The sequence below is a fragment of the Indicator indicator genome, chromosome 8 (genome assembly GCF_027791375.1).
Source record: "Indicator indicator isolate 239-I01 chromosome 8, UM_Iind_1.1, whole genome shotgun sequence".
Classification (NCBI taxonomy): Eukaryota; Metazoa; Chordata; class Aves; order Piciformes; family Indicatoridae; genus Indicator; species Indicator indicator.
In genome coordinates, this window is record NC_072017.1 from 5,815,228 (window position 1) to 5,830,907 (window position 15,680).

At 42.5% G+C, this 15,680-nt stretch overlaps 1 protein-coding gene across 1 annotated transcript in view; it reads right to left on the reverse strand.

Annotated features, from left to right (window-relative positions):
* LIMCH1 (LIM and calponin homology domains 1) overlaps nucleotides 1–15,680 on the reverse strand; it is a 203,474-nt gene that overhangs the window by 39,430 nt on the left and 148,364 nt on the right. The window contains exons 13-19 of the mRNA XM_054382811.1: nucleotides 15,156–15,476; nucleotides 14,362–14,595; nucleotides 13,150–13,398; nucleotides 11,947–11,982; nucleotides 8,432–8,558; nucleotides 5,379–5,533; nucleotides 4,134–4,533 (exon numbers count right to left, since the gene is read on the reverse strand). Coding sequence (XP_054238786.1) covers nucleotides 4,134–4,533; nucleotides 5,379–5,533; nucleotides 8,432–8,558; nucleotides 11,947–11,982; nucleotides 13,150–13,398; nucleotides 14,362–14,595; nucleotides 15,156–15,476 — 1,522 coding nt within the window. The remainder of the gene's footprint in view (nucleotides 1–4,133; nucleotides 4,534–5,378; nucleotides 5,534–8,431; nucleotides 8,559–11,946; nucleotides 11,983–13,149; nucleotides 13,399–14,361; nucleotides 14,596–15,155; nucleotides 15,477–15,680) is intronic.

Genomic DNA, 15,680 nt, shown 5'->3' on the forward strand with positions numbered 1-15,680 from the left:
GGTCCAACCCCCCTGCCAAAGTAGGATCACTTAGGGTAGCCTGCACAGGAATGCATCCAGGTGGGGTTTGAAAGTCTCCAGAGAAGGAGACTCCACAATGCCCTGGGCAGCCTGTCCCAGTGCTCTGTCACCCTCACTGGAAAGAAGTTTCTCCTCATGTTGAGGTGAAATCTTCTAATTATCCTGATGACCTCATCACAGTATGAGCAGACTGTGCTTTTGGAAGCACTGGCATGTGAACTTCGAGGGGTCAGGAGCAGCAGAATTCATCCACTTGTTTCCTTACTGTACATAACTGGGAAGCAAGGAACCGATGAGTAAAACTGGGCATTCCACCTTCTCCATGAGGCAACAAAAGAAAAAAAGCTGCTTTCCCAGAAAATTATTTTAGGCAGTCTCCATGAAAAGGAGAGTGCAGAAAACAGTTTAATTACTTTCATAGAATCATAGAATCAACCAGGTTGGAAGAGACCTCCAAGCTCATCCAGTCCAACCTATCACCCAGCCTTATCCAATCAACTAGACCATGGCACTAAGTACCCCATTCTCTTGAACATCTCCAGGGACAGCAACTCCACCACCTCCCTGGACAGCCCATTCCAACGGCAAATTTCTCTCTCTGTGAAGAACTTCCTCCTACTATCCAGCCTATACCTCCCCTGGCACAGCTTGAGACTGTGTCCCCTCATTCTGGTGCTGGTTGCCTGAGAGAAGAGACCAACCCCCACCTCTCTACAACCTCCCTTCAGGTAGTTGTAGACACCAATAAGGTCTGCCCTGAGCCTCCTCTTCTCCAGGCTAAACACCCCCAGCTCCCTCAGCCTCCACTCACAGGGCTGTGTTCCAGACCCCTCACCAGGTTCATTGCCCTTCTCTGGACACATTCCAGTATCTCAACATCTCTCTTGAATTGAGGGGCCCAGAACTGGGGCCCTTGTTCTCGGGCTCAGGCTAGCTTCTTGGTGGGCATAAATTTTCACTAAGGAACCATGAAGCAAGGAAAAAAATAAGCTCCAGCTTCTTCCTCTGCAGCAGCCTCTCAGGACTTTAATACTTTGCAGTTATGTTCTGAATGGAGGTGGCATGTAAAGACTTCCTTCAGTTTGGAGGGCTGTTTGTGGATCTCATGGTAGACATGAAAGGTCTTGCTACAAGGAAGCCACAAGCCATTCACTCAGTCCAGCAGGAGAGAGACCAGGAGGGGACCAACACCCCAGTGCTCCTGCCTAGCTACAGCACAGATGTGTATAGGCTTGTTAGCAGGGGTGAGTTTTAAGCAGAACTTGGAGGAGGGCTTTGCTACTCTGTGCATAGAGATCCCTCCTTGCAAAATGGTCATCAGAGGAGACAACTCAAAGGTGAAGTAGTAAATATGGACAGACTCTTCTCTGCTAATCCTTGGGCTTTGGGGGAATAGTGGGGAATAGATCAGTGATTTCTTTGAGAAGCCTTCTGGGCTATATATGGCAATTAGCAATTTAAATTTTCTCCACAGATATTGCATAAACAAAACCCACACCTAAAACCAAGCTTGGGGTAAGCCAATCCATGGGAACTTTCCCCTTATTTCACTGCTATTGAAAACTGATGCCACAAGTGTCAAAGCTGCTTTATTGAACTGAAACACAGTTTAAGAAGAAAAAGTTCTTCTTATTTCACTGTTTACTTATCTTCAGTACTCCTTGAGTAAACAGGTTGGCTACTTCAACAGTAGCAGTCCAACTTAGTACATACTATCAGTGGTAAGACGAGAGCAAACTCCTCAACTTGTATACATGCACCCAGTGGTCTGTCCTCAGAGTAGCTAAGAGGCCATCTCAGAGGCACTGAGCATACTCAGCTCTGACAGATGCGTGGGGAGGTGAAGGCAGTTAGCACCTCACACAATCAGCCTCCAGACAGAGGAGAAACAATTTGGCTCCCCAGGTGGCTTCACCCCTTCTGACTGCTTTTCAGATGAAAAGGTTCCTTCCCTGTCCTCACTGCCATCTACTCAAACACAGTACCACTCTTAAGGTTTATTTCCAAGCACAAGTGTGAGCAGACACTGAGCCCCAGGTCTTCTGGGACTGTGTGCTGGATTATCTACTAGAGAGACAGGTCATGAAAGATCTCAGAAATAAAAAAGCCAGGAAAACACTGGCAGGCCTCGCCATCCACTTCAGTGTCTCTGTTTAGACTAAGACATTTCTCTGTTTACATTAAGGAGGAAACCCAAATGTTTGAATGATCAGGACAGATGCCCTGGCTGCAGAGTTAAACAAACACACTCCTTTCCTTCTGGTCTGGAGCAAGTCAACATGTTGTCACCAGAGCTGAGAAGCATTGACAGTCTGGTGTTTCAAGAGGAAATAATGCTACAGCTACATGTGCTAGGGAATGATTTCTCCTGAGACTCTTTTCACAGGAAGCAAACAAGATGTAGAAAGACTCTAAGTGATGGTTGGTGGGGGTAAAGAGTCCATGGGCTACTTTCTCCACACAGATGTAGCTGTATGTGCATTATCATGAAGGTGATAGACACATGTATCTTGGTCTTCTGAGGAAAACGGTGGCTTGGATAAGAAAGAAAACAAATCCATGATTCACTGATACATAAAATGTAAACTTTAGGGGAACTCCAATTGAGGCATAGTAGAAATAGGAATTACTAGATCCACATTTCAAGTAGGAAACACAGTGGTGGTGGTGTTTTCACAAGAGCTAGGACAGTCTTTGAGAAATCACAGACATCACAACATGTTTTTTTTTTCCACTATCTGTACAGAACTGACTTATTTTTAAAAAGTTACTAACCTGAATATATGTGGTAGCAATACTACTGGGACATCAGCCAGTAAAGTAGCAGATAGCAAGAGCTGAGAGAAGGGGGCCCGAACTCTATAGACTGGGGGCACCCATGCCCATAGTCTTTTCATTGCTTACAACAAGGCTACAATCAGCATTGGGCAAGCTCCAGTTTTGGTATAGGCATGGAGAGAAGCAGATGACTTAGTCTGACCTGTTTTCTCTAACATTCCAGTTCTTTGCTTTCTCTATCACTGATTCAGTATCTTACTTCCATTCTCTACATCCACTCAGTTCAAAGATATGTTCTTCAAGTTTCATACTTCAGTGTCTTCCCCCACAAAACTCATAGCTAGCTCCTTATTCCAGGCAGCTCTGCTTTCATTCAAGCTCTCTTTGATTCCCATATTCTTTGAGCAGTTTTTCCAACCCAGTGCAGTCTGCCTCTCTTACCAACAATCCAGTTGCACCATTGTCCCAGTACAAATCCATTTCCCTAAACCTGCATGGACAGCCTATCTCACCTCTTTATGCACAAAGCAGTTTTTCCCACTCATTCCTGGTGAGAAGCATGTTTAGGAAACAGAGTATCTTTGACCAAGCTGCCTCTTGACTTTGAAGGTATAGAGGCCTTCCACACTTAATACATGCACACTGCAACGTTTCGAAGTCTTGTGACTTGGCTGAATGGGACAGACTTGTTTGGGTATGACACAAAAACAGAGCCCTGACACGAAAGCCAGTTCAGGTCTTGTTCCAAGTTTCCTGACCCTTTCCTTTGTTTAAAAGCATGAAAACATATCATTTCCTAACTTTTTTCTTTTCTGTCAGAAAATATGTTACTTTTTTATATGCCTCCCTTTCCCTGTCTTTCCTCAAACAAGTCTGGCCTGAGGAAAAATAACCAGCACAAATATTCCAGTCTGAACAATTCAGCTTTCTAAGAACCAAGAAGAGACCACTAGACTGGGCAGCACAGAGCACAAAGCTGAGTTTTATACCATCAGAATGCTGCAACTGCTCTTTGCTTACAGAATCAGAATCACAGAATTAACCAGGCTGGAAAAGACCTTTGAGATCATGAAGTCCAACCTATCACCCAACACCATCTAATCAACTAAACCATGGCATTAAGTGCCTCATCCAGTCTTATTTTAAACACTTCCAGGGACAGTGACTCCACCACCTCCGTGGGCAGCCCATCCCAATGGCCAATCTCTCTTTTTGTGAAGAATTTCTTCCTAACATCCAGCCTAAACCTCCCCTGGCATCTATGCATCCAGGTGATTGTTAGTCAGAGTGTCTTTGCCTCCCGGATTGACTGTGGGGAGTGCAACATGTCCTACCTTAAAGTTCTTTAGAACTTCCTGTGTGTTTTTGGGTTGTGTGTAAGGCTTGGGTGTCAGCATAGGCACAGCCTTGGGGACGCTTTTGCTGGGAGAGGTGCGGCCCGTGGAACTGCTGGGCTCTAGTTCAGCGGTGGGAATGATGGTGGCTTCGATGGTGGCAGTGAATTTTGGAGCAGGCAGCGACTGTTGCCTCAGATATCTCAGAGGATTTGGGTCTTTCAGTGGGGAATTTGGCTCCACTGAATGGCTTCTTTCCAGAATTTTTGGCATCTGCAAACGCTCGAGGACAGCTTCGCTGATAGTGAATCTTTCGATGTACTGCTGGAGGATGCTCTCAGCCTCCTCCTGGGACTTTGCGTTCTTGTATGCCTCATGCAGCTCCCGCTCTCTTCTCTCTCTGCAAAGGAGACAACACAGGAGAGACCACCGTGTTAAAATTAACACTGACAATCATTCCTGTTTCTTTTGTGTCAACAAGATTCATAGAATGGTTTGGGTTGGAAGGGACCTTAATGATCACAGAACCACAGGATGTTAGGGGTTGGAAGGGACCTACAGAGATCATCAAGTCCTTGCCAGAGCAGGACCTTAGAATCTAGCACAGGTCACACAGGAACATATCCAGATGGGTCCTGAAAGTCTCCAAAGGAGCAGACTCCACAGTCCTGCTGGGGAGCCTGTTCCAGTGCTCTGTGACCCTCCCAGTGAAGAAGTTCCTCCTCATGTTGAGGGGGAACCTCCTGTGCTGTAGTTTATATCTACTGCCCTTTGTCCTCTCATAGGGTACAACTAATGATCATCTAGTTCAAATCTCCCTGCCAGGGGCAGGGACACCTTCCACTAGCCCAGGTTGCTCAAGGTCTCATCCAACCTGGCCTGGAACACCTCCAGGAAGAGGTCATCCATGACCTCCCTGGGCAGCCTGTGCCAGTGTCTCACCACCCTCACTGTAAAGAATTTCTTTTCAGCATCCAGTCTAAATCTGCCCTCCTCAAGCTTCAATCCCAATTCTCCTTATGCTATCACAACAAGACCTTGTAAAAAGTCCCTCCACATCTTTCTTGTAGGCCTCTTTCAGGTAGTGGAAGGCTGCTACAAGGTCTGCTCGGAGCCTTCTATTCTCCAGGCTGAACAGTCCCAACTCTTGTAGCCTGTTCCCAGAGTGGATCCCTCCCCCAGGCCTGCAAGCATGGCTGCCCACAGCTGCATATCACCTCTGGAGCATGCAGCAGAACAACTTACTTCTCTTCCACGATTTCTCGGTAGGTTTTGATGCTTTTTCTGCGCTCGTTTGTGCCATCTCCAGCTAACAACCTTTCCATTTTCTTTCTCTCTGCTTCTTTTTTTATTAAGTCCTGTGAAGCGCTCCTTCGACGACTCTTCCAGCGAGCCAGGTCCTGCAAGAGAAGGCAGGCACCTGAATGAAGAATTGCAGAGAGCTAAAAAACAGCCACAGAAACCAATTAACCCAGCCAGCCACTTGCAATGCTTGTTCCAGGCTGTGAACCAGGCTCCCATCACCTGCAGGAAGCAATGTTTTTTTTTGAAGAGAAAAAGAGATTATGCCAGAAAATGAAGATGTTACCTGATTTTTTTTTTCTAGCAGCATGATCCCATAAGGATTTCATAGCTCCACTGCTGTACGTACTTTCTGGGATTGTAAAATGGTGCAGAAACACACTAGGTACTAACACCAGGAAATTCAGCCTAAATGAGTCAGGGCACTCATTGTCACCTGGGCCAGTATTAGGGACAAAGCTCAATTCCCCAGGAGGATGAAGCAGTTTGGTGATGAATTTTAATAACCAGATGTGTAGGAGGCAGGAGTTCATTGAAGGAAGGGACAATGTTTCACTACAAACTATGACTGCACAGATGGTCTGCTCTGGAGAGCTGATAGTCCCAATACTTTGCCCATGATCCATGCTTTTCTCCTTTTTTCTCTCTCTCTTTTTTTTTTTTTTCTTTCTTGTCTTTCTTTTTTTTTTTTAAACAGAAAAATCCAGTGCAGCATCCAAACTTAAATTCTTCCTCATGGGCATCCTCAAATATTCTGGACTCGGATCGGAGCAATACAGGTTAGGGACTAAAGTGGCTCACACGTGGTTAGTGTGAGACATGGCAGAGTAAGAAGCCTATGGTTTATATTCAGCTGTGCAGATATGTCCCTCTTGAAGTAGTGATCCTACTCTTATTGGAATCTGCCTGGCCAAAATTGTCCAGAAGATTCACTAGTTCTGGATCTTTACCCTTCTGGAAAAACCAGCCTGACACAAAACCAGAGAGTCACAGGAGATACCTGTTACAGGTATCTGGCATCCTGCTTGGGTTATGAATTCACAAGTCCTGGAAGGTACAGAGCCAAGATCTTTTTCACTGTAGAAGTACTACAGTAAAGAAGTTTTCTAAGCTGTAAAGTTCCTTTGCAGCCAACTAGTAAAGGAACAAAATCTTACATAAAAAATTACCTCTGCAGAACTTCTGCAAAGAAAAATAACTTCCTAGGGAACTGCAGGAGCACATTTGTCATTAACAACGTCAGGAGATTGGTACAGAGATTGTATTTCATGCATTCTAACAAATTCTGGTTTTAATAAAAACCAGAGGTTCTGTACACATACTCAATTCAAAGGCTATTTCGTTAATTACATGGTTCCTCAAATATTTTAATTGCATTTTTATTGGTAAACAGCAGAAGGTACTGAGCACATAACTTCTTTTATTAAAACCAGGAACAAACCTTGTCACTTTTAATTTGGCTTAAGACCACAAATTATTGACATTACACTCAAGGGAATGCTCATTAAAGTATTTCTTCACATGACCTACATATATCAGCCTATAATCCCCTTCTTGAAGCATAGGCCTTTCATTTTCCTCAGTTACTAATTATTCCCATTGAAGTACCAAAGCATTTCTTTATTCAGCTACTCCCACTATTGCCTATTGTTTGGAAATTAGTTTTTCATTAGCAAATTTCATAACATAAGCCCTCCTCCTCTTTTTGTAATTAAAAACCAGACTTGTTTATCTTTTCCAGGTCTGATACTCTAGAATAACAGTAACTAAAAAAAACAAAAAACAACAGCCCATGAAACTGTTAATTGTTGGCAAATTTACAGCATGGGCATATAAAAAGTATCAGACCACAAATGTGGTGTCGTTTCCATAAAGCCCTCCAAATGCCAAGGACATTCCAGTAAAGGCATTTTTAGTACCTCTTCAAAACTTTCAGTTCAGTGTAGGAGGTGCTGAGAGCCTGAAAAACTTAACACACTTTAGCTCAGAGCATTGCCCATTCAACAGCAAAGAGTTCTCAAACCCCTCCAATGCCTTTGGCCTCATTCTTATCTCTGCTGGGAAATTATGGTTTCCCACACATACAGACCTCTCAGCTTAAATCCTTCCATGTTCTACTACAAAAAGTTATTTCTTACTGTTCTTCTCTGGATGTTTCCTTGAATTTTCTACCAAAACCCAACCTGAGATGTTTTATAGTAGCTGTCCCTTTAAGAGGAAATTACTGTACTAGCTGCTTGAAGAGAAGCAGGGGTTTTGTTGGATTTTTTGTTGTTGTTTTGGTTTTGCTTTTGTTTGTTTGTTTTAAATTAAACAAACATGGCCTCAAATTCCTCATTTAAAAATCAGTCTTCAAGAATGAACAGGATTGATACCAAAAGTCTCAATACTAACTTGCACCTGCACATTATGCTCTTCTGGCCCTACTGATTTGCTGAAGATAATGCCAAATGCCAGGACAGCTTGAAAACCAAACATTGAGGAAAGAGGGTTTGGAAAGGACTTAACCCAAGCACGGTGTAGCTAGCTTGAAGGGTAATTTAATTGCTTGCACAAGATGGAAAATATTTTCATTTTCTGTATCTATGCAAATTTATTCAAGCCAAGTCCACCCTATTTATTTACTGTCTGACCTAGTCTTATATTTTGACACTTTGGGCAATTGCTAATTATAAAAGTTAGAGAAATCAGCAATTAGAAGCTGTTCTGCTTATATTTTTTTCCCTAATCATAGTTTAATTACTTGTTTGGTTTTTTTTAAACAAAATACAGAGCGCACAGGCAGAGGCACCAGAAGACTTTGTATTCTAAAATTTACATCAAGTGATGAACTTCTGTGCTTTTACCAACAACCCACTGGGAAAAAGAAATAAAGGGGGAAAAAAGCTCCTGATTGTTTTAGTGAAAGCAAACAGCTGTAGGTTTAGCAGGTTGCCCTTCTTTTGCCCAGCCTCATGGCCTCAGTGCCATCACTGCAGACAGTGTTGCACACTCACATCTTGCCATCTGGTCTCATCCTCTTTCAGCTGGTTGTGGACGTTCTGTAGTTTCTCGTGGCGAGCTTTGCTGTGAGGCTGAGTCGCAGCTTCTTCTTCACACCTCATGTCAAACATGCTCATACTCCTAAACAACGGGGAAAGAACAACAGTGTTATTTACAGGCTTCTAATCCTTCAGCTTGTTAGAGCTAAAGCCACATGAGGGTGCTACAGCAGAGTCAGACACCTGTAAGCTCCCCAAAGCAGCAGTCCCCTAGAAGGGCCAGTTAGCATCCCCAAGGCTCCCACATTCAGGCATTATACTCCTCAACTTTCTCTTGTTTTTATCAGCTGACTGCAACTTTGCCTCTCACTCAGAAGCACTCCTGACGTTATACCTCCCATCAGTAGCTCTTATTAAAGTCATTGTCTTTAGAGCAGAGTTCAGAACATTTTGCTTTCCAAAGATTTGTTTCCCAGCATGTTTTCAAGACCCCTCCAATGAACACTGCAGACAGAAGTTTCCATTCCAGTGTAAAACAAGAGAGGCTTGAGAAGTATATTATGGGCAGCACGGCTGGCTAAATGCTTTTGCTACAAAACCAAGGAGAAATACAAACCCCAGAAAATTCCAGATAGCACAAACAGCATGGTACTTCCTCCTCTCCTTTCCCTACCTTGAAGAAACTCAATGCTATCAGCACCACCTTATTAATTCAGCTAACTTAACGAGGAAAAGTTGACATTCAGGACAAAACAGTTGCTTTCTACATGTTCTATTTCTGTCCCTGACCTTTGAAGAGTTAAAGGGAAAAAAAGGTCATGGTTTGATATTATGCATCCATTCATATTACAAAAAGATCTTCACATGAAGATAACGGACTGACTACTACCTATTATTAGTAAAACATGATCTCAGTTGTGCCATTAAAAGCAAAAAAAACCCAAAACAAAACAGCAAAGCCATGCAGTTCCACACAAAGTGATTTCACAGCAGTCTTCAAATGATCATCTGGAGCTTTAGGTGAGGCAACCAGCCAACTAGCAGGAGAAGCACCCAATGAAGATAAAACTGTAGGCAATTGTGTCCACAGGAGTCAAAATGAATAGACATGGAGAGCTGTGCATATATATATTTAGCCATCATTTGTATTCAGCAAAGATGTGAATCAATCACTCTCAAGGGAAAACTGAAAGGTCTGGATAGTGGATGGAGAAGGATATGCACAGATCTCATCCTGTTAGTGAGTATTTACTCAGAAATGAAGGTCAGGATACACATCCTACTGCCTTTAAGCATGAACGGTGAGGTTAGCATATTGCTGTGCATCATCCCTTAGAGTGCTGAGGGGTGCACTACTTTGGGCTTCTCTGTGGGTAAATGTAAGGGTTGCCTTGATCAGAATTCGATTGGAGCACTTCTAAATAGTGGAACCTAAAGAGGTGGCAAGTTTTGTTCTTTTTTTAAACAGGTCTGATCAAGTGTTGGACAAAAAAGTCCTCAAGGACTTGAGCATTCAGACTATTTCATTTAGAAGTGAGAAATAAGGTTAAAAAAAATCTTTTTGTGAGAACACATTAAAATCCAAATGCAAGGCATTTATTACTCAGCTGCATTACCATTTTACAGGCATACTAAGAATAAAGAAACCCCAATAACACATAAAAAATGACAGGCTGGCTGGTTAAAGAATCAGAATCTAGTAAATGAATACTCAAAAATCTCTGCTCACTGTAATTTCTTGTCAGGCTTAAACTATAAAGCATAAGCCTAAGCTCACACTGGACTGGTATACTGCCATCTCTTGAGGAGATGAGAATGGGGCTGGTCAGCAGCAATACACCAAGTATTGCCTCTTCTGGACCTTGAGGCAGACCAGGGTTGATGACAGTATCTAGCATTCCCGAGCCAGAGAAGGGAATGTTTTCTGTCTAATAAAAGAGTTTCCACTTCTGTTGCTGGAATAAACAGCATCTAGTCTAAGACTGAATTCAAATTACAAAGTTTTCAAAGGAGACTTCAGAAACATTTTTGAAGCATTTTAAGTGCCAGTTCAATTTATTTTTCCCACTTGAGAGCCAAATTTTATTAAATTCTTCCTAAGTACATTGTCTTCAGAAGGAAAATTTTACGTTTATAAGAACTTAAAAGGCAGTTTAGGAAAACTGTTGCTCTGTAAACTGTAGTACATCTGGAAAGGATGACAACAAGGCTTGAACATTTATTGTTTTGCCTTTTAAACCAAAATCAGAATCAATGTGGAAATAAACATTCATCTTTGCTACTCTCACATTCCATAACCAAACCCACTGCAACGCCTCTTTGAAAGCATCTCTGTGTACCTTCTCTCATGTTTGCATTTAATGCAGACATGCAACAATGTGGGAAAACAAATGAAAAAGTCAATCAGGCAGGTTTTTGTAATGGCAGGAAAGTCCCCATTATTAAATGCAATACTTCTGTGTTATGATGCTCTTTTTATCTCATTTATCTTCATTTGACTTAACAGATCTCTTCTGCTCGTAAATGATCCCATTTACTCTATGGTCAGAGGGCACAGGCTTTGCTCAGCATAAATGCATTGCAGTTCCTGTAAAGGATATTCAATCCATGATTCTAGTCTTTAGCATTTGAGGTAAGGGTGGAAGTTTATCTGTAAGCCTCTGCATATACCCATCCATGCTGCTTCTATTTTGTGATTTAATCTGGGAGACAGAGAAGGTCATGTACATTTCTGTGAACACGAGGAGTTCCCTAAAGACGTTATTAGGTGGGTAGTTCCCAACTGTTTCTTTGCTTCTGAATGCCTGTGCTTTGTAAGAATAGCTAATACTTCAACAGAGCTGCCTGAATCACATTGCACACTACTCTGAACTACAGTTTACAAGCACACACATACATATAATTAAAATGCTTGAGTGCAATAAATGTCACAGCCTTACTCCTTCTGTCAAAAGCACAGCATTGAGGTGAAGAGCTTAAAAAAAAATGAAGTTTAGTAAATCACTAAATGAAACCCAACCTAGAAGGGATTCAAGCGAAAGTTTTTCAAAGACAGTAAAGGAGCAGCTGAAAATGTGTTTTACTGGTAATTAATCTGAAAATCACAACAGATTTTATTTAACTCAGGGATTTCTTTTTTAATTCCTATATAGGTCACACTTCATTTTTTTTTCTCAACACCAAGCCCAGACTCAACCCAATTCTCTTTACCTGTAGCTGATTAGAGGCAACGGAAATTCAGAAGAAAAAAAAAAAAAACAAAACCAAAAAAAGAGGAAACAATACTTTAAGCAACAGCCAGACATTAGTGTTATGCTCAGTTTTTATGAGCTTGTATATAAAAATTGTTTTTAGCTGCAATGTAAAGCCATATTGCATTCCATTTTTCAGTGGTTTTCTGAAAAATTTATTTGCTGGAACGCTGCGAAATAATAATGAGGCATCAACTGCATTTGGAATTAGTAAGAAGAGGGGAAAGCATGCAGTGTAAGTTGTTTAAAACAGAATCTTGTGAACACAAGACAACTTACTCTGCGTCATCAGACACAGCAGTTCTGGGGCCGAATCTACAAGACCAAATATAAAATTAGAGCGTTGATAAAAGACATTCAGTAGCAATTGCAACTGGAACCACACAGTCTGGGTAACTGTCACTTGAACATCCACCCTGTACATCTGACCAAAGATAGAATCATACTGTTCAGGGATCATGTAGTCAGCAAACAAGACTTACCTAATCACCTGGAGGTCAAACTACATAAGAACATCACCCAGCCCTCCCTGTCCCCAAACTAATGTCCCCATGATAACAGTCTGTTGAAATCTGCCTAAAATGGGTGTAGAAAATAGTTATTGCAAATAGGCAATACATTAACATTCACATTAAGTGCCACACATGCGATGAATGGAGACAAAGCTGAACAGTTACATTCCACAGCGGTGCTCAGAATCAGTACCACGCACAGTATCACAGTACATTAGAGGTTGGAAAGGACCTCAAGAGATCATTGAGTCCAACCCCCCTGCCAAAGCAGAATCACTTAAGGTAGTCTGCACAGGAATGCATCCAAGGTGGGGTTTGAAAGTCTCCAGAGAAGGAGACTCCACAACCTCTCTAGGCAGCCTCTTCCAGTGCTCCGTCACCCTCACTGTAAAGAAGTTTCTCCTCCATTACTGAAGCATGGAAGAGACAAATGTTAGAAGCAGAAAAGTGAGCCATGGGATCTCCTTTGTTGCTGTTGGCTTTTTTTTTCCTTTCTTTTTTTTTTTTTTCCAGAGGGGTGTGAATAACTGAAAGAAGGTAGTGGTAATACACAAGTCAGAGTCATTCACTACAGTGAGTCTTGTTTAGAGCCATGCAAACCACGTGTTCATATCAGGGATTTATCATAAAAGACAGTCAAGTACAAAACTCAACACTGCAACATTTTACAACTACCAAGAAGCAAGAAACACATCTCTGGAAAAGCAGAGTCCAATCAAACCTCTGCTGCTCATAAATCTTTTGTATGCAATTCAGCAGGCACACTGTAATCAAATATTTCCTTTCGGTTAGCTTCCATTTCAGTATTTCAAAAGGAAATGCATCACACAACCACGGTGTTTGTTTCTAGGAGGTGCATGACTGACACACAGTGTTTTTTAGTTGGAGCTGAAAACACACCAGGCAATGCACAATCTGAAGTGTGCACACAGGGGTGTACAAGCTGTGTGATTCACACCAGAGAGCTCACGTTTGCGGATGCTCATCCTTGGATGACAATGTTTCCGTTTTGTTTTCCTCAGGAACCTCCTGAAGCTTAGATGTTTGATCCAGGTGGACTTCATTAAGGCTGCCTTCACCCACTCGGGCAGTACAAACAGTCTCATCTTGTCCTGCAGGAGGGAGATTGCATTTTTCCTGCTCTTGCTGCTCTTCTTGTGGAGGTTGTATTACAGGTTTCCCAGAGCTATTAACGCACACTTGTGGACATTTTTCAGGCCTGAGTGAGCCAAAGGCAGCAGTGCAAAGATGTGTTAAGCAACATTTGAAAAATCCCACAAACTAAACAAAAAGCATCACTCCAACCCCCACAGTCCCAAACAGCTGAGAGATGTCAAGCTAGGTGCACAAAATTTCATTTGAGAGTCAAATGCTCATACTCTCATTACTCTAAATCAGAAATACAAACTGTCCTGGGCACTGCCTTAGACTCAAGTACTAAGTAGCTATTTTAACTAAGGTATTCAACTTAAGGTCATCTGAACAGCAAACCACTGCTCATTTCTATAGCAGATGACAATCTTGTTTCTCCTGGTTGAGCTGTATGCTAGTTTTCCATCGCTGTATGCACAGGCACATGCACATACTTCTCCTCATGTACTCTGAAGAGGATGATGAATTAGAACCTTTCCACTCCCACTTGCATGTAGCTCAACCAGTCAACAGTAATTATTCGAAGGCTAAAACCACCAACTACCCTCACACAGCCTCAAATATCCGAACAAAGGTGCTTAGAAAGACACTGAGCATTATTAGGACAGAACTCAGAATCCCTAGATTTCTTGTTTGGAAGTCACTGGCACCGGTTAAGCCACAGACAAGCATCTAATCTACCATATTCAGCACCTCTACGCCTAGCTGGAAATATTTGTAATGATTAGCTCAGATTTAGCCAGAAACCTCTACAAACATAATGCAGTCTTGCTATGTATATCCAATTCCACACACTGTTAGAATTTTCCTTCTGGTGGAACTGTCCTCTGATTGTTTACAGGTCTCTACCAAAAGAGCCAGAAATCCTGCATTGCCACTTTCTGAGCAGAAAGAATTGGCAGAGAATTGAGGACAAGCTTGGAAGAAACTGCTTCTGGGTCAACAGTGACTCTTCTAGATCAAGAGATCTTGACAAACAACAGCCCACAGGGCCAGCTACAAGGAAAAGAGAGAACAACAACTTTCTTACCTCATAGTTTTCTTCTCAAGTTCTCTAGCTGTGCCCTCTTTATTCTGCTGCTTTGAAAATGGCATGGGAAGGAACTGCTTAACAGTGGGCCCAGGTTGTTTTAGAAAAGCTCCAGTTCTTCTGGCCAACATGTCATCTCTTTGTGGGTCTGGAAATTTCACTTTGTTTTCTGTACCACCACTCTGCAGCTGAGAGACTTCAAGCTGCCCTTGGCTCTCTTCTCGTGTGACAGTACTGCTCAGAGAGACAAGTGACACTGTTCCATGATGATGCTCACTTGTGCAGCCTGGAGGCAAGTGGCTGCCCAAGCAATGTGGGGTACTATTACTCAAACCACAGTTGCAGGGTGATGGACAACTAAGCATCTTTAGCTATAGCACAGGGAGTGAGAGCAAGAGGAAACTACACCACACTGACGTAGGTGATTTGTTAGAAGTTGGGGATCGCATAAAAACGCATGTGAGGAATTATTTACTTGGAAGCTGGCATAAAAGTCTGGCAAAGCACCATGGATTGCAAGAGAAATCCCCCCAAAAGATGAAAGACTGTTTTCATGCTGAACAGCAATTAACAACTGGAGTACTAAAATATTATGAAAGAAAACAGGTTGTTTTATGTTCATAGGATACATTCTTGTAAGGAACTTCCTAAAACAGAACACATGCCACAAAGAATGAGCACAGCACATATTTAAAGGCTGTGTGAAGAATGGAACAATATAGCTGAGTGATCCTAGCTAACACCACACACACACCAAGCATGAAGCTCAGAGGGATCTGTTTCTGTTCTCTGACCTTTCTGCTTCCCATGGAGTCTTCAAGTGCTTCTCACGAGCTACTGCCTCCCCTTGCCGCTGCTGCAGCAGACGAGGAGCTACTGACAGAGGAGGACAATGGATGGGAACGGGGCTAGTGGTACGCCTCTGAAAAGTTCCCATCCTTCTAACCAACATATCATCTCTCTCAACATCTGGTACATGCCCATCACACTCTTCCTTGGTGCTTTCTTGCTGTTTGTCCAAACTGCACGAGGGTTTCTCAGAGACGCTGCCAAGAGGTGGGATGGGTGATGGCATTCTCCTGCAAGAGTCACCTGTACCTGACTTGGATACCTCACTAAGAAGGAGATTGAGAGGTTGGTGACACAGACAAAACATTCTCAGGTTAAATGAAAGGTGGGAAGAGGAGCCCTCCAACTCAGTTTGCAGATGTTGTACAAGCACACAAACATAAATGAATGAATTGCTTGCTAAAAGCACTCATGAAAAATTCTTGCTGCAGCCACAGGCTAAGCAACTAAAGAGAAGCCAAAGAAAGGTA